Source organism: Chrysoperla carnea, chromosome 2, assembly GCF_905475395.1.
Source record: "Chrysoperla carnea chromosome 2, inChrCarn1.1, whole genome shotgun sequence".
NCBI classification, from domain to species: domain Eukaryota; kingdom Metazoa; phylum Arthropoda; class Insecta; order Neuroptera; family Chrysopidae; genus Chrysoperla; species Chrysoperla carnea.
Window position 1 is genome coordinate 2,030,713 of NC_058338.1, and position 19,363 is coordinate 2,050,075.

At 30.7% G+C, this 19,363-nt stretch overlaps 1 protein-coding gene across 1 annotated transcript in view; it reads right to left on the reverse strand.

The window, feature by feature from the left end:
• Positions 1-14,697, reverse strand: part of LOC123291850 (ryanodine receptor) — a 35,609-nt gene extending 20,912 nt beyond the window's left edge. The window contains exons 1-16 of the mRNA XM_044872281.1: positions 14,657-14,697; positions 10,463-10,619; positions 9,671-9,775; positions 9,492-9,590; positions 6,890-6,967; positions 6,707-6,825; positions 6,399-6,468; positions 5,634-6,188; positions 5,168-5,462; positions 4,893-5,093; positions 4,132-4,633; positions 3,542-3,835; positions 3,258-3,468; positions 2,803-3,028; positions 2,084-2,670; positions 788-887 (exon numbers count right to left, since the gene is read on the reverse strand). Coding sequence (XP_044728216.1) covers positions 788-887; positions 2,084-2,670; positions 2,803-3,028; positions 3,258-3,468; positions 3,542-3,835; positions 4,132-4,633; positions 4,893-5,093; positions 5,168-5,462; positions 5,634-6,188; positions 6,399-6,468; positions 6,707-6,825; positions 6,890-6,967; positions 9,492-9,590; positions 9,671-9,775; positions 10,463-10,516 — 3,496 coding nt within the window. The 5' untranslated portion in view covers positions 10,517-10,619; positions 14,657-14,697. The remainder of the gene's footprint in view (positions 1-787; positions 888-2,083; positions 2,671-2,802; positions 3,029-3,257; positions 3,469-3,541; positions 3,836-4,131; positions 4,634-4,892; positions 5,094-5,167; positions 5,463-5,633; positions 6,189-6,398; positions 6,469-6,706; positions 6,826-6,889; positions 6,968-9,491; positions 9,591-9,670; positions 9,776-10,462; positions 10,620-14,656) is intronic.
• Between the last annotated feature and the right edge of the window lie 4,666 nt (positions 14,698-19,363).

The following is a 19,363-nucleotide window of genomic DNA, read 5'->3' on the forward strand; positions in this document are numbered from 1 at the left end:
GGGAATGAAACAACGGGGTAGTCTCAAACGCCCTTTCATCTGAGCTTGTTATTCCCATCAAGAAATGGCTACGAGTAGCCCATCTTCATTACTGGGAATTTGGGCAAGGCAAGCGACAGGCCAATCTTTGTATAATACAAGTTAGGCCATTCGACTATGCTCGACTAAAATTCACTAGAACACAGTTGAGAAGGGTGGTAGAACATCGTCGATTGAACTGCCACCTTCATAACTCGGGGATCTCTGATTCCACTAGTACGGTCTGTATGGAGGTCGATGAAACTTCCATACAATGTAATTTGTACCTGCAGAAAACTGCATGGTGTCAGATTTAGAATGTTTGGGTCCGAAATCGTGCTGCAGAAGAAAGGTCTCGCCTTCGGTTGACAAATTGTTCTCAAGGATTGTACTGCAGGATATATTGTAAGAAACTTTTGAAAATTTTTGTTTATTCTCTTGGTCAAAACAATTTTACTAGCCAAAAAGTACGGTTTTGGATTTAATTTTGGATCTAATTTCTCTAGGCTAAATATTTTAGATTAGTAACATCATTAATTTTTATGTGGTCAAAACACTAATCTAGAGGCAAAAAAGATTTTAAATTGCTGCAAAATCATGCGAAAGTGATCGTTTATGTTTTATTACTAAGCCAGAAGCGAAAAGTTTCATTACATATCTCAAAACTTATTGGTTTTAAAATCAGCTAATGACGCTTTTGAATTTAGTACGCAAAATTCAACAAAAAAACTCGTAATAAAACCAGAATTGAATGGATTTTTGCTCTTACTGATGGTATGGTCAATGAGATCTAAAAATACTCCTACAATATCACCAACTTGCCATTGTTTACCAAATGAATCTGCATTTCCACAATATACTTTTTCTTCCTGTTAATTTGAGAATTAACGAATAATAAATTTTGATTGAGCCTAACATCATTTTTATATTTTCAAAATGATACAAAAAAATAAACTAAAATAAAAACGTAATTTTTTTTAGCCAATTATAAAGTATATTTTTGGGGCATGACGTAACACACGTGACATGATGTTTTTACTGGGGAAGTGTCTTCGTTGTCGACGTTAACAATATTCTCAGATAATTTTGCTGGCGTACAAATTAAAAAATCCTCAAATTCGGTTAAAAACATACACTGAAATCAAAAATTAAAAATAACACGGCGACTTGCATACCTAAAACATAACCGAATTGTTTTTAAAAACACGACACCTTTTTTGGGGTCTCATTTATTTTATCGTGTGGATACTTCTATATTTCTCAAATTTTTTTTGTTTCATAAAACAAAAGGCGCCAGCAAGATGAAATGAGAAAATTTGTTATAATCGTCCAGTCATGGAGATACTTCCTTTGAGTTTGATTAATATTTGTTAACACATTTTACAATAATTATTTTGGGGAACAAACAAAAAAACACGGGGGATATACAAGTTCCAACATTCAGTGTATTGGAGACTCACTAATTCCTGCATCGTCAACATCCAAAAAACATCCTATTATATCACCCACTTGTGGTACATGCCCAAATGGTTCACTTGTACTAGCGTGCCACTTTAATTGCTATTGTAAATAAACCCATCATTATTTATCCAAAAATTTCCGCAAATTATCAATCAACAAAGAAAAAAAAAAATAAATAAAAAAAAAAAAAAACATAAAACTGAAATTATTCATCTTAGGTCAAATTCTTTCATGTGATGCCGATTTAGTTGAAATAGAAATTATCCCGAAACATTATAAAAATTGTACAAAATCCATTACCTATTAAATTGGATATAGTTACAATATTTTCCATCTGTGAATTTGGCCCAAGATTTGGATACATTTATTTGCTGGCTCAATATAAGCATTGCCTTTATCTTAATCATTTTTTTAGCAATTAGTAGACTGCTTCAGGAGGAGTTTTGTTTATTTAGGGATATTTTTTCGCTCATCAATTAGTCAGTTTTGACTAATTAATAAATATTTCTGTACCCCATCCCGACAGAATATTAATTAAGATAAAAGCAACAATTATATCGATCATTGGTAAAATATCTGGAATTGGTATTTTTGGAATACTCACATTATATCCATCAAATGCCCAAGAGCTTTCATCTTGACCTAACATACGTCCTGGCGCACAATCTGCTTTCGCCCAGCCAACACGCATTGGACCAGCTGTTAAAACTTCCATTTCAAAATACCATTTACCAGAACTAACTGCATACGTTTTCTCAGCCCGGTAAGTTCTAAATCCTTGTTGACGCAAGCGTAACGCTTCCGCAAGTAACGCTTCGTGAGCTTCACCAGTCGGTGGATCTAAATTATATCCATAAACCAATAATGTTCGTACTGTTTCGGAGGCTGTATCACGATTGGCCTTTTTAATCGCTTCATCAACTTTACTGTATGGTACTAAATGTGGACTTCGCTTTAAATCGGGATCCTCATTTAGACCGTACGTCCAACCTTGTTGAATACGTTCTTTCGCCCATAAATTATGTGTATTTTCAGCTAATTGATCGACAAGTTCTTCCATTTTTGCGTTTAGAGTGACAGCGCTCAAATCTAAGGGGGCAGGTTTGTAGCCATTGGGTTGCATAAATGGATCATTTGGTAAGCGTACTTGCTTTATTCGAGACGGTGGTTTATCCATTGAAATAAAGTATCCTACAAAACAATAATTTTAGCTTTCCACTATACAAAAAATTTGTGAGAATCATACGAATTCGATGAATAGGAATTCGATGTATTTTTGTGAAGTTCATTGTAAAAATTGTCCAAAATAACTGTAGTACCTACCAAGTGCAATCATTGTTTTTAACGTTTGTATGGCCAACTGCGCATCGTAATGTTGTTCGGCTTGTGGCAATCGATCAAATGGTACCAAACATGGATGTGTACGTCGAATATCGTCACGATGGTCACCCCACATCCAGCCTGCTTCAATTTTATTCATTGCCCACATTTCATGAATATTTTCTGCTAATTTGTCACGAATTGATTCTACATAGCTTGGAAGTGTCACCTAAAAATAATTCATTTTATAATTTTGATTCAAAGGATCCCACACAAAATATATTGTTTAATGAATTTACCCAAAATTTTGTAAAAAATAGAAGCTATATGGGTATTGGGATACATTAAGAACCTGTCAGGGGTTTTTGAAGCCGAAACTGGATTTTTTCCTCCAGTTCCCAAATGGGGATATCTTAAAAAAGGTCAAATTTAGATGGAATATGGAGGATGAAACTTACCGTGGTTGTATTGACTGGATTTGGTACAAAAGCTGTATCATCTTCGATTGCCCATGGTCCTGCCAAAACTACTTTATTCAAATTTCCAAAATAAAAGCATGGATCAATCGTTAATATTTGTTGCGGTAATAAACTTTCAACTAGTGGAGAATATTCCATCGGAGGGGCAAATTTAAGTTTACCGTGATCACCACCAAGTAGAAAACGACAACTAGAAACATAGAAAAGTTTATTAAGAAGATGCCATCGAGTTATCCAAAAACTTTCTACCGTTTATTAATTACCTGAGTTTTGACGAACAACTTATAATTGGAAAGAACATTCCATCCAAATTAAAATTACGAAAACTACCGAGAATTCGAGCTCCGTTAAATGTAAATGTTATTATTGGAACATTTAAATCCAAGCCACATCCAATAACATCCCCTTTTCTAATTAACGGTTGGCTAGGATTTGAAACAACAGGAATACTTCGACCACCACTCCATAAATGACCACCATCAAAACCAAACGAGTACAAATCATCTCCAACACCATTGCCACCCCATTTTTCACCCCCTCCAGGGTAAGGAATATACCTAATACCATACAAAAATTCAATAAGAAGATATTTAATAAAAGCTCTACTGCCCTGTAAAAAGGAAAATTTTAAATTTTCACGAAATTTCAAACAGGTATATGTTGAAAAATAATGAAATATTTTTAGTCCGGTAGCTTGTACCTTCTAGTTTTTGAATCAAAAAGCCACAAAATGCGCATAAAATATTATGTTTGAGATCCAATCATTTTTCGCCAAGATATACTTGTTTGGAATTTCTTTTTAAATGCGCCACTTTTTTTTTGTGTGGCAATATATTAAGAGTGAAAAACATACCCGGTAGTATTTGCCCAACCAATTCTTAAATGTGGTGGAGAATGTGTTGTTTGTTCAACATGATCGACAGTAACCTCGAAATACCATTTTTGGTAGACCGCACTACCCTCAACGCGGCCCACAAATATATTAGGACGAACACTGGCCACATGATCCACCAATTGTGTTTGTAATAATAAATTTTTACCAGGCAATAAAAAGTCACAAATATTGTTCTGTGAACTTCTAACAGCTACACCATTACCCACGCATAGTGAGCATAATACATCCAAAACTTTTGGATCTCTACCATGTTTTTCCAATAATGAAATAATAACTTTGATATGTTCGTCTCTCATCATATTTAAAGCTTCTGGTGAATCGATAAGTACACAGTGTAATACATCCAACATACCAGTACCCTCGCTGGAAGCTTGCGATCCCAAACGCGAGAATAACCAATTTAAACGATTTGCATTAGCGAATTGCGCACAATTTGTATGATTACCCTTAATTATAGCGGCTGAAAAGTTTTTATAAAATCAATTATTTTCAAAAAGTAGAAGCGTTAAATCGGCAAAATTTTTATGGCAGATAGTTTCCCTGCTTGTTTGACATAAAAGATGAGTACCTGGCTCGTGCACCGAAAACCCCCATTCAGAATTTCATTTATGAAACGGAAAACTTTGTTTCCAGTGACAGCCCATAAAAATTTCACTGGCTTTGAGTTTAGTGCAATCTTCGATGTACTAAATGTATTAAAAGTAATAAATTGATCGTACCTAATAGTTGATACAAATAGCCAGAAATAGCTTCCCAATTCTGACCACTTTCATCGCCTGCAAGCGCTACTAAGAAGCCTTGTGATGTTATTACATTAATTTTATCAATTGCTTCTAATATTAAATTAAGTATTCCTTCTTCTTGGAACAAATCTTGACGATTACGTAAAGCTCGAAGACGGTTTTGTTTTTCCTCATGCTCTGTAAAACAAACAAAAATAAATTATTTTTTTATTACAAAAGTTTGTTACAGTAATTCAAATAGTTCTTTTTACCCATATCCACTTCCGGTTGAGCAAAATAATTGATTAAATCTTCTAAACACATAACCATTTCATTTAGATTTACGGATGAACAAAATAAGGAGTGCCTACGAGTTTCCCGTAATGTTTCTAAACCGCAAATAAATGCTGTGAATAACGATGAACATTTACGAATTACTCGAGCAGTACGTGATTCCTCTTCTTGTGATCTACTAAAGTCTAAACCGTCGTCCATTTTTCCTTCTTCGTGTAGAATGGCCTGCTTTTCTTCAACTTTGCCAACACCTTTTTTCTTTGTTTCATATGACTAGAGGGAAGAAAATTAATTTGGATAAACTTTGAAATCTTTTAATATTATTTGAAGGTTCCAAAACCTTCAACAAGATTAGCGAATTGTAAAGAAGATCTTTCCCTTTCAAAAATTGCTCTCATTACTTGACTATCCCGCCATCTTTGCCATGACTTTCATTTTACATACCTTATAAGATAACCAAAGACCAGTTTCAGAATGTTGCATAATAACAGTGGAATCACCATATTTAATAATTGGAGATCCAATCACTTCCAGATCCTTATCTTCAAGTACAACTTTTTGATCATCCTTTTCCTGTCGTAAGCAAAACGTGGATGAAGCAGTTGTGGCTTCTTCTCGCCCAACCAAATACAATTCATTATTCTCATTCACACCCAAATAACGGCCAGTGGTTATGTGTCGTATACGCATCGGATGATACCAATTAATAAAACCACCGGCCCATTTGGTACGCGCTAATTCTAAGCGCCATAATGAACGGGCTTGTGCCATAACAACACCACCTTCATAAACAACAATATTTTGATTGGTTTGTGGACTCCAAGTTGACGGTATGGTTAAACATTCATCACCGCCATGGAAAAACCGTAAAACATCTCCACCAAATACGTAACCAACATACTTCATACGGCTAATACCTGTACCATATGGCTGAACACTCCAATGTGTTACGTGAAAACTTGCATTCACAACAGATACCTCATTTTCTTTTGTCGTATGCTAAAATTAAGAAATTTAAATATTTAGAAAAGTTTGACAAATCGTGAATGTTTTCTGGAACAACTCATTTGTATTCTTTGACTGTCTTTCGACTCTTAACATAAAAAATTAGCCTATAGCAAATAAAATAACGGCTGTATCGATAGCCATAAATGGTTCCGAAATTTTGTATCGGTGTGATTTATGTCTCATTCCAATGTTGAAACTTACCAAATATCTTTCAGTAGCAACAGACACCAAAATTAAATCGTCACCAACACGAACTTTTTCACCTTCAGATCTAAATTAAACAATTTTTTTTATTAATAAGCTTTAAGCTATTTCTCAAAAGCTTAATGAAAAATGTCTTTCAGTGGAATAAAGTATTACACTACACCCATTTTTGAAAATTGTCTCAATTAGAATTTAAAATTGTTTAAATTTTCAAATTTCGCGCATACTTTGACGAAAACGAGTGGACGCCTCTAGCTCTAAATTCCACTTAAAGACGAAAGACTTTTCACAGAATTTTCTCAAACCTTTGTTTACTAGCTGGATGAACAGTCCACCAGCAAGCTTCACCTTGACTGTGTTCTTGTAAACCCACATCGAATGCAAGTTTATCGTTACTTGAACTTGTAGACAAGCAAGCTAAATACTAAAATCAAAAAATTACTTGTGAAAGCGTGTTCTTTGGGTGATGTTTACAAAAGAAAACTTACCATGTCACTGTTGAGATGGCGAAGTAAAATTGCATTACCGTACAGTAAAGTTCTGTGTCCGGATCCGGTACCTTTTCCCTATGGAAATAAATATATTTTATTTTTTATCAAAACATTTATTATAATAACTTTCGAAGAAATTTTTGCGACAGTTAAGACAACGGTGCACTTCTCCATCCCGTGCTACGAAATAGCCAAAAATTAGTATTTTTTAATTTGATTTTCAAATTGGTGAAAAAAAAATATGTTTTGACCTATAGTCCAAAAAATATATTAATTTTTTATATTTTTCCTATTTTCCAATTTAATCAACCCGTGCCTTAGCTTATGAAAAGGAACGAGTTGGTAATTTTTTCAATTAAAAAAATTGGGAAAACCTTTAGAAAGTTTATAAATATTCTGATTTTGGAATTTAAAAAATTCGTTAAAAAGAAAAATTAAATTTTTAATTATTTATACTTCAAAATTGGCATTAATGATAAATTCGCAGGATTTTCAATCTTTTTAAAGTCATTAGCTTTACTGTCCCCTAAAAAAGTGGCGCGCCATGAACTTGAAGAAAATTAAATTTCAAAAATATTAATTTTTGGCTATTTTAGTAAAAAAATAGGTGGAGCCTTGCATAATTACCACGATAAAATTTATTATCAAATAATAAAAATATTTTATAAACAATAATTAAACAGAATTATTCCATTTTGCCAATTTTTTAGAAAAAAAATGCCAATCATTTCGTATTTTGGCATGCTTTATCAAGAATGGCAGTAAATTTCGAAACATTTCCTAAATTATTAAAAGTGTGATTACTTAGTGTAAACATTAGCCAAAAACATGACCTAATGATTGAATAGATTCATTATTTGATTATTTTTAAAATTTATAAATTAATTTGGAACCCTCATTATACTTAATCTCAATTAGCGTAACAAACTTTTCACTAAGTAATCACACAACCAATTTTCCATATCTAAACGTGTTTTTAGTTAAAAGTTAATTTCCAAATCTACAGGATTTGCATTTTACTGATTTTTATATAAATGTTTTAGTAATTCTAGGAATCTACAAAAGAAAATATTTACCAATAAATCGGTGCAGAATTGTTTTGAACGCTCCAAAATCTAAGTGTTCATGTGTGGAGTTATTTTTGTACATTTTAAACTTTTTTTCTACTTCTATGGTGCTCGAAAAAAACGGTTTTTATAACTACTTTCTAAATAAATGTTAGAAAAATACAAATTTTCTATTCTACGAAACAAATAATTTTGATATGCATCACAGAAACAAAATAAAAAGAAAATTAAGGAAATAAATTTTTAGAATAGTTCGAAATTTTGATAATTTGTATTTTTGTGCTCAAAATTTGGAACAAAATATACTGTTTATCAAATTATTAAATTTTTCAAATAAAAATAGCATTCGCACTAATGCAGACGATTTTCGAATATGTAAACTTGCCGAAAAAGTAACTTTTAGTTAATGAGACATTTAAAGCGCTTGGATGTTAATAAATAAAAGCTTTTAAATTGTAGCTTATATTGCAAAAATAAAAAATCGTAAATTTCTTACGAATAAAAAGCGAAAAAAAAAATATATATTGAAAAAAATGCCGAATATAACGTACGAATACAATTGTAATACTTACTAAAGAGTCCTGCTCCTGGAAAATTCAAAATTTTTGATTTGAATATTACAAAAAAATTGTGAAATATCCAGCGTCTTAGGTCCATATAGCTTTTTCATAATTAATTTTGTTTTTTTCTTGTTATTTAAAAAAGGATATTAAAGCACAAATGTATGTATACATATATAACAGTTTTCCGGTCAAAATCGGGCTTTTCCAAAGTTGGTATTCAGATTCTTTTTAATATTTATAGTCCAATAATTTGGAAATTTTGTCTCGAAAATCTTTAAACGTTTAGCAGAATGATTATGAGATATTAATCCTTCGCAAATTCAACTTTATATCATAAAATATTTTTTGAAAAATATTCCTTATCGATTAATATTTCAATCACCATTAATAAATAGAAAGTAACCTGATAGTTTATATTGAAACTATTCAAAACGAGTCACCATTCTATTTTAATTAGTACCAATGATTATCGCCAGTTGGCGGGGCTGCAACTCGCAGTTTTCTGATAAATGGTAAGTATAAAAGTATTGCCATCTGGTAATCTAAATTGAAACTATCAAAAACGGGTTATTATCATGTTTAAATTGGTTAGAATTTTAATCGCCAGTTGGCTTGATATTAACTCCCAGTTATCAATAGACTCAATACTAATTCCCCGATTTTTAAAAGAAATTTTATCTTTATTCGAGACCAAATGGACCAAGCTAATGTACATTTATGTAAAAGAATCTGAAGACCCACTTAGAGAATGGTTCTATGGGAAAAAAAATACAAAACACACATATTAAACAGCGTTTCAAAAATTATGAAAAAGCTTTTATTTTAAAATTTGAAAAATGAGTTCTTTTTTGTAAAAAAAAAATAATTGGGTCGAAACAAAGTTAGACACATTTTAAGAATTATTGGAGGGTAATTTTAAGTCAAACAATAATATTTAACAAAATTTTGATTCATGCTGTCTAGACTTACTGTTTCGGAGCCTGCGGCTGTCACCAATTCTTGTAAAGCTCTTACTGAAAGAGCTTGTTCAATTACAAAAACACATTGGGATAAGTCAGGCGGAATGTTCTTGAAAAAAATAAAATAAAAATCATTAAAACATTATTGAATTTCGAAAGTTTTGTTTGTTTTGGAACAAAATAACTTACTTTATCGGCAATGTTTTCTAAGAAACAATGACGATTACCAAATCCTTCGGCCGCAAGACATACTCTCTCTCCTGTGGCAGTACACGAAAGACATACCATGTCTTCCTAAAAAATTGTCAATTTTGATTAATATTTTGGACAAAATGTATGAAACTAGGTTCTAACGTTCCATACTTATACACATTTAGCGATTATCTGTTCATATAATTAATGTTGAGAAAAGTTATCGAAGTGAAATTTTGATAAAGAATAAATAACATAAAAATGACATTTAAATTTTACATTTTCAAATTTCGCGCGTAATTTGACGAACAAGTTGAACGCCATGAAGAATGTAGAACAGGAAAAAGATCGCTATGTACTAAAGCATTAGCGTACCTGTCCCTAAAAATTTGTAGAATTTATAGTTCATTTTTCAGCCACCAGTCGCGCTGTCAACAAGAAGTTGTATCTGTGAAGTTAGCTGTTGTTGTTAGCATAATGTACAAATTGATATATCATTTGAAATTAGCGCACAACAGACCGCTTTTATTGATACTACATATTGATCGCAGCGTCTCACTTATTTTATACATATTTTGGGGACAATATTTTCTATAGCGATCGTTCTCCTGTTCTACATTCTTCATGTTGAACGCAGTGGACGCCATATTGCTTTGTGGTCATGACGTCAGTTGTCTATATAAACAAATGCAACTAATAAAGTTGATAAAAAATTTCTACTTTGCTGACATTAATACTTGAACACATAAAATCGCTGAACATTATTATATGAAACATTGTAAAATTTACCGTCCGAAGAAATGAAACATCATCTTGCTCGGAACCTCCCTCAGTTTCTGCCATGACTGAGACTTAAGTATACCTAAGTATGTTACTTAATTTTTCGTAAATAAATTTTTATGTACTTAATTCATTTCAATAAATTCCCTTCCACAAACAACGCCACCTTAAAATTTTTAAGAAAAATTAATTTAAATATTTTCATGAAGAGGAAACTAATATATTTTTAAATTGGCATACAAAGTCATGTTTATGATGATCAAACACGTCATATTTAGAGTTATTTCGATTGAGTCATCTAAAAAATTTATTTTTAAATGTTCATCAAACCTTTTTTTAATTAATGATTAATGATTCAGTTCATAAATAGATCATTAAATTTTTTTCGTTGTTATTAGTCTATAGTGGTTGCAATGACGGATAATGTAACTGCTATGGGGTCCCGATGAAAATCAAAACAGAAAAAGACAAATTGGTAAAGGGTGCCAAGTTCCTTCACCTCCACCCTCCTCGACTTTGAAATAAATAGCATCTTCGATCGATTTCATTTTTTTTTATCATGGTTAAGTAGGGAATTTGTGCCCTTTTAAATGAGATGTAACAAGATAAGGAGTGCCAAGATAAGGGGTGAAATTTCGAAGTTGGGGTAATTAGAAGCGAAGAGGTGAAACCTAAAACTCTCTAGGCACCATTTTTGAATTTTCCTCTCGATATCTAAATCGACGTGTTTTCACACAAAACAATAATAACATCATATCGTCAAGAGTTATTAAGGGTGAACACACTGTATAAATATTATAAATATAACTAATATGATCAACTGCTGTAATCAGCACATTATTTAAAGAAACAAAATCTCACTTGTTTGAAGCTAAATATTTTGTATACGTTTTATTTTGGCAAAAATTCAACAGAAAAAATTTATAGCGGTATATCGTAGTCAGAAAATCAATTTTGGTGACCACGTGTACGAAACGAGACTTAATATTCTCAGACAGAGATTGATATTGTTGTTATTTAATAAATATCTTAAAACTTATCTTAAAATTCTTTTTAAAAATCTTATTCAATGTTCTACTTAAACTTTAGCGAATAAGTATTGCGCGACAGGACGTCAAAAATCACTCGAAGCAATCGGTATTTGTAATAAAGATACGTTTCCAAATGTCTAATCAAATGTTTTGCGTTCTTGCAGTTTTACCTGTGACAACAGCGTCAAATGAACGCCCCTTTTCAACTTGGCGCCTTTCAAAACATACTTTAGATTGGCTAAACGGTTTAGCATCGCTCAATATACATCGCGATTTAGAGATCGATGCGCAAAATAAATTGAGTTAGCTTCTATGTATAGTTTTGTAGTAAATATTTAACATTGTTTCTCTATCAGCAATGATTTTGAACACAGTCTGTATATCGGTTTTAACCATAGAATATATAATGGTTATAACAACCAATTATTTAAGTACCTGTTTATTTAGCTGTATAGTATTTATTCAATTAGTTATTTTAATAATCAATATTAACTTTTTTATTTTTATTAATAAATAGAAATAATTAACCTTTTGAAATTTGATGAAAAGAAATGTGAATTACATAAGAAGACTTGCTTATACTAGTTTAATATTTTGACATAAAAATCATAAATAAACAAAATTTTATTAGTTATTATAAAAATAAATATTATTTCAAGAAATATCTTATACATAGTATAAGAAGGCGTGATTCCATGAAAAAGTGTACCATGAATGAAAAATAGTATAGCTATTACATATACAGGGTGCTACTAACTAAGTTGGCTACATATGGGAAACTTTTTTATTTTAAGATTTACGAAAAAAAGTTATTTTCTATAAAAATTTCTGCTTTCAAAAATATTAACATTTAGTTGTTCACTTTTGACATCAAATATACAATGTGTCCACCACAAATTGAGGAAGTTCGATAGGAATGTTAATGATCGCTTAGAAATGTAAACCATTTTGAACAGATAATAAGGGAAATGGTTCAAGAAATCACTCCCGAGATATGTAGGAGTGTACTTAAACAATTTTGTAAAAAAAACAATTACATGTATGGGAACACGAAGGTGGATATGTTGAGGTAAAGAGCTTTGTCGTTCATCTTGATAAGCTTATTCAGGAAGTTTGTGGTTCTACGGTCAATTGTATAACATCCTGTACAAAGGTCATAAATAAGAGTTCTTTTCTATGTGACTGTATCTATGTGACAAATTCTTTGATTACTTAAAAAAAAAATAAAGTATAAAATTTGTAACAATGCCAATTAAGTTATTTATAAAACATCACCAATTTTATTTGTCTATTGTGAAATACCATTTTCAATTCATATCTTTTCCCCATATTTATCAAAATTTTTTTCATTTTTCTTCATTTTCAATGAAATAATATTTATCTAAACATCCGCGCCTATGAATGCTTCGAACTGAGCCTGTCATTCCCATAGCAAGATGATCTGTAATTTACCGAATTAAAGAATGGTGGTGGGGCTCTTGACAGGACACTGCCGATTGAACTATCACCTTCACAACTTGGGGATCTCTAATCATCCAACGATCCAACTGGTAGAGTCGGTATGGAGAATGACGAAACTTCCATACATGTTATTTGTAATGCGGAAGCTATACTCAACAGGTAAGTGCGCAGGAATCATCTAAGGGGGAGAGTTCAAACTTTTATGCACCATGTGATATTCAGTCACTATTTTTAAATGATTAATTCCGTGAGCTAAAGAAAAAAACTTTTCCAAAAGTTTGCGAGCATGGAATTTTACACTGCGTTTTATTTTGAGCGAGGCTAAACCGTTTAGTCAATCTTCAGACTACGTCAGAAGATTGGCTCAGAACTTGGTTCAGAGCGTTCATTCGCCGCTCTTGTCACAGGCAAAACTGCCAGAACGAAAAGCATTTGGTAGACATTTGGAAACGAATCTTTATTACAAATATCGATTGTTTCGAGTGAATTTTTAACGTCCTGTCCGGCAATACGTTTTTGCCAAAGTTTAACTAGAATATCCCCACGGATAACAGTCTCGAGATCAAAAATCAATAAATGTCAACAAATGTCCAAACAGCTTGAACAGCCAACTAGTCAATGGAAATGTGTTTCATAAATGGCTACATTTAGAAGACTTCAATGGGGAATTTAAAACAAAAGTTGATGAAATTTTTACGAGTTCATTTTTGCCAAATATATATTTGCAATATAGTTTAAAGAAAGAACAAAACTTTAAAATAGTTTTATCTCTTCTTTAATTCTCATTAAAATACTAACAACTTTTGTTCGAAACAATTTCTCGAAAACCCGAAGAGGCTCGGCAGAAATTCAACACGTTATACAAAACATCTGTAGCTCTAAAGGGGAGCGTTTGCCCACATGTGTTCTTTACACCAAAATATTTGTTTTGATGTATCTTTCGTTCAATAAAAACGTGACACTATCGCTATATGTCCGATATATTTGGTGGCCCTACGCACATTAAAAAATGTGTATTTTCAACCACCAAATATATCTGAAATATACAAATCAGTTTAATATATTATGACTAATAGCTCGTTTTGTAGTTTACCAATCAATAAATAATTCAAACCTAAAGTTACAGAGTTTGATGAAGGACATAATCTTCTAATATCAGATTGGACCTAGTTCTCCTAAAAGGTAAGAGATAAAAAATCGTTAGCTTTCGAAAGAAATGCAACTTAAATTTATTGCATTTAATCGAAAAAAAATTTAATCGAACACTAGCTACAGATATATACTTATATATAAAGGACATTCGGCTGTGTCTATATCTTTAGCCTACAATGATCGATAAACTTTAAGTTGGCTTTCGATTAAATGCAATTACATATTTTTTATGTCACATTTCCTCCGAAAGCTAACGATTTTCGAAAAATGTTTTACATAAAAAATGTTAGTTTTCTAATGAGGTTCAACTTCTTAATTTAAGCCGTTATTCTATCTCTTATTTTTTATGTTCTAAATTGTCAATCTAATGTCAGAACATGGTAATCCCCCATCAAACTCTACAATTTTTGTTTGAGTTATTTTTTGATTAGTTAATTACAAAATGAGCTATTAACACTAATAGTTTTAAATGGCCCACTCTGTATATAAGTTTTATTTAACCCGGTAAAATACCTCTATGAATAGATTACATTAAAGAATGGAAATAAGTACGACTTACATTGAGTTTCAAATAAAAAATAACTAATTAACTCAAACTACCGAAAATTAAGTTGGAACTTCTTTTTAATAACAAATTTTTAGATCATTATTTTTGATACACACATCAACAACAATTTAGAAACACTCCGATATCTCACTTTCTTATTTTAATTAAATTAACAAAACATTTAATTATAAAAATCTTAATAAAAAAATTGTTATTTTTAGTTTGAACAAGACAATGAATGCTATATAATGTGTTATTCGAATAAATTCGTTCGTTCCCAGATTAAAGCTAGGACTATGGTGTGTTTTCATTTGATTACAGTGAGCTCCACATCCGAACCCGACGATTTATTTTTAAATCTGTTCGTTTTTTCGTTTCATACTAGTTGAGACATCAGACTTTTTTTTTAAATACATGCTGTTATAATATATTTTTGTAATTAAAAATAGATACTTTTAGTCTAGTAGCCAATCTAGGTTTTTCGAATCCAATGAATGTCTATGGTATTGCAACAAAAGGTTTTTTTGAACAATATTTGCAGCTCTGGAGCCCGTGACTGTAAAACTGCCCTTACACGGATTTAAAAAATTTCGCATATGAATTAATACTATTTAACGATTTTTCGTTTTTCCGCAGTTTGTTAGAATTTATTCAAAAACTATGCATTTTAGGGGAAATTACTGCAGTCCACATTTGTACAGCACTGGATTGGCGCCTAAAGTATTCCTCAATTTTAATACCCTATGTATATGAAGTAATGTAGGAACTATAAATTATGTTAGGATTCATTAAAAAATTGGAATTTCTCGATGTTTGACCAAATTAAACTGTTTACATTTTTACGGAAAAGTAGTATTAGTAAAATGTTTTAGGAACACATAGAAGCACAAACATACATACACACAAACTTTCATTTTTATTTTAATAGATATTGGCAAGCTTTTAAAAATGAAAATTCTAGATACATAACTACTTCCGCTCTTATTATTATCTATCGAAATATACAGTGATGGGAATAAGTTCGGCAACCCTAAAATTTCTTTAAAACGCTTCAATATTTCACGCTAAAATTTTTAATCAGTTCGAATCTTATCTTGAACAGACAACCTGCTTTTTTTCTGTAAAGCTTCTCCCCGCATTCAAATTTGTGGCTACGACCCGGACAATAAATAAAATTCCTTAAAACATTTTCAAAACTGAATCGATTTTGAAAATCATCCCTCTCTATTAAATTACCTTTCAAACTAAACAAACAAAAAAAATGAAAATCGGTTCCCTCGTTTAGGCGCTACGATGTCACAGACAGATAGACAGACAGACACACACACATACCGGTCAAACTTATAACACCTCCTTTTTTTAGTTCGGGGATTAAAAATATAAAAATCAGATCCCTATGGCAATTTCATGACATGAGGTGATATCCTTGAGCAATTTTTTCTCTTGATTCAATTGCGTTAGATTTTTGCAAAAAAATTCAATATCCAAGATTAGCAGCGGGAAAATAAATTTAAAAAAAACACAAAACGTTTTTAATATTAACAATTTTTTTCTCATTTAATTAAATATATAAAATAATATAATACAAAACAAAAAATGAAAATTAATAATAACATAAATTATTAAAAATTACAAAAAAAAAAAAAGATTTATTAGCTTAAATTATACAGGGATGTCCAAAAGTAGTGAACACCATAAAAATTATGGTTATAGATAAGTAATTCAAAGACAAAGTGTATTTGGCATCCTCAACGAGCTGCTACGACTTCATTTTTCTTCATTTTCTTTCGAGTAAACTTAATTTTCACAAGTTAATTTTCAAAAAATGTCATGAGGGTAAATTGTAGTATATTTTATTTCCTATAACCTTACCTAATATTATTAAAGAATTTTGTGATTTTAAAAACGTTATTAACGTAACCGTAACTCGGTAACGGTAGCGGATTTTTTTATTTTTAGAATAACATCCCATATCCACCATTTTCTTACTACTCATTACTTTGGGACATCCTGTAAACATATATAATTGAATTATAAAGATGGAGGTTGTATCGTATGTTTCTTTTATGTTATCAAACATGCATCCTAAAAATTTAAGAGCACACAATTTAGCGTCCTTTAAACGGGTGTGACTTTGTTATGGCGAACATGAAACTCTTTTATGTGAGAATATTTTCGAAAGTGTCTTTTAATATATTTTTGACTCATCGAAGCTACATGCGAAGTTTAAGCTTGTTCGTAAGTAAATACTAATGAAAAGGACGCTATACTGTGAACTATAATCGTCATTAGGAAAAATTATTTCATACGGCATACTCAAAGATTTATCATTTTATTCAGAAAAACTAATTTCCCTCTGCCATCTAACTTTGAAATATACTCCATGTCCAAACTTCTCCATTAAAGATTCTATGAGGTCATGAAAAAAAGAAGCGTGCAGAAGAAGTTTGGTAATAACAAATATAATAATTTATAAATAATGTAAACACAAATAATACAATTAACTTATCTATTGTGTACAATGTACATAGATGACACTTGATTTCGTTTATCGACCTAGTTTAGACTTAATAGTCCTTCGAATATCTTGCTCTTGCTGTAAAATACTAAATTTTACGTGAAAATATGTCAGAAAATGGGATACTCGAATCTCAATACTCGAATATATCGTATGAAAGAATCTTCCTCTAATGACTGGTCTAAATAAATAAATCGAATGCTTTTTAAAAGCATTTTCCACAACAACAACAAAAAAATTCATAATTAATTTTTAAAATTAACCTAGCGCTAGCCTCAAATATGTACAGATTTTTTTTTTATATAATAGAATGTCAATTTTCTTTTAAGAATTTTTTTTTGTTTATTAATTTTTGAATTTACACGATCCTACGTCAAAATATAATAATTGCACATGATTTTATTTTTCAAAATTATAGAGGGAAAATGCAAAGTGGAATTTACAAAATTTAAAAAACTCCCAAGACAAATTTTTCGGGTACGTTAAACTTGCACTTCAAACTAAAAGTTCTTGATAAACTATCTAAGAACACTTTTGTTTAAATAACCTTTTTTATTAACGCATTTTCCAAACTGAACCCTTTTTGAGGATCATCTTGAAACATAGCTAAGACCACTCTTCATTAAATTAAATGAAAATCGGATCATCCATTTAGGCGCTACGATGCCACAGAGAGACAGGCAGGCACACACAGATAGCGGTCAAATACCCCTTTTTTTAGTTTTACAAAAAGGGGGTCCGTGATATGGACCACGGATCTCCAAGGCCTACATAAGTTTAAAGATGACCCCTGTCTATTTTCATATAAAGCAAATGGAAATCTCAATCTCTTATTCAAGCCAAAATCAATATACCTACTTTTCTACCCCCTCCGTGGTAGAAACAAGAAACTGAGTCACTTTCAAATATCATATCTTATCTATTTTGTAACATTGAGAATAAAATTACATCTCAACAATTTAGGGGTCCATTGATCCCTAGATAAAGATAATTTTCATAATTTTTTAGACGAAAAATTGACAAAAAAAAGTACTAATTATAATTTTATTGCTTGTTATTACATAATACATAATTTATAACGAAAGGAACATAGTTCCTACCGAGTGGCACGATATCTCTCGTTCTTTTTTTTTTAGTTAACCGGATTGTTTTTTTACTGTGACATTCTGTTATTAAAAAATCCTGATTGTTCCGTATTTTATAATATTTTCCTGTTCCCACTATTATTTTGGAAATAAAATGCATGATTATTATCAGATAGGTCCGTGTCAATTCAAAAATATAATTTTAAAATTTGTTTATATATCTTACAATTTTTATTTAAATTAGATTATTGTTTTTCCTAGGTTTTTCATCAACTTGAGAGCGAACATTTTTCTTTTATAAATAATGCCTCAAATAAGCATTTGTTTTTGTTTTTTTTTTTTTTATAAATTTTCATACCCTAAAAACGTATATTTTGTCCAAAACTATATTCAAATACTAAATATTTCAAATTACATCAGTAATTTTTTGTTTAAAAACACGATTCAAACAGATGGAAAGATGGAAAGGAAAGGCATTTAAGGAAAATTAATCCAAAAAAATATAATTATTCAGTGTGTCTAGCTAAGCTGGCTACAAAGAAAAATAAGCAAGCTTTCGGTTGCACATACTCAACTTCTTGTATAAATACTTATGCACCCCGTGCACACTTTTAAAATTCATATCAAATTAATAAATAAATTTTCTTAACGTTTCAGCCTTGCGCACAAAAAAATAAAAATAAATTATAAAAATGTTTCGAGATATTGATTCAAAATACTAGAATGTCCAAGCTATCGGATCTGATATACTTCATTCCGATTCAATCATTTTTTGCCGAGATATATCTGTTTAAAATTTATAAGAATTTCTTTATCACTCTTAATATTGATTTTTGGAATTTATAGGAAAAATTATTGATTGTCTGGCGTGAAAATTATTACAAATAAATTTTTATAGAATGTTCAATTCTAAATTCTACTAAATTCTACATTTTTTGGTAAAAGTTATGAAGTAATAATGCTTCTTTAACAAATATTTTTTAAAAATCGTAATCATAATTCAAAATTACTGAAGAAATTTGAGAATATTAAAGCGCTATTTTATTGTATTTTTTTTTCTCGAATTTTCGAATTATACAACTACAAAAATTTCTGTTAAAAATATATAATTTTTAT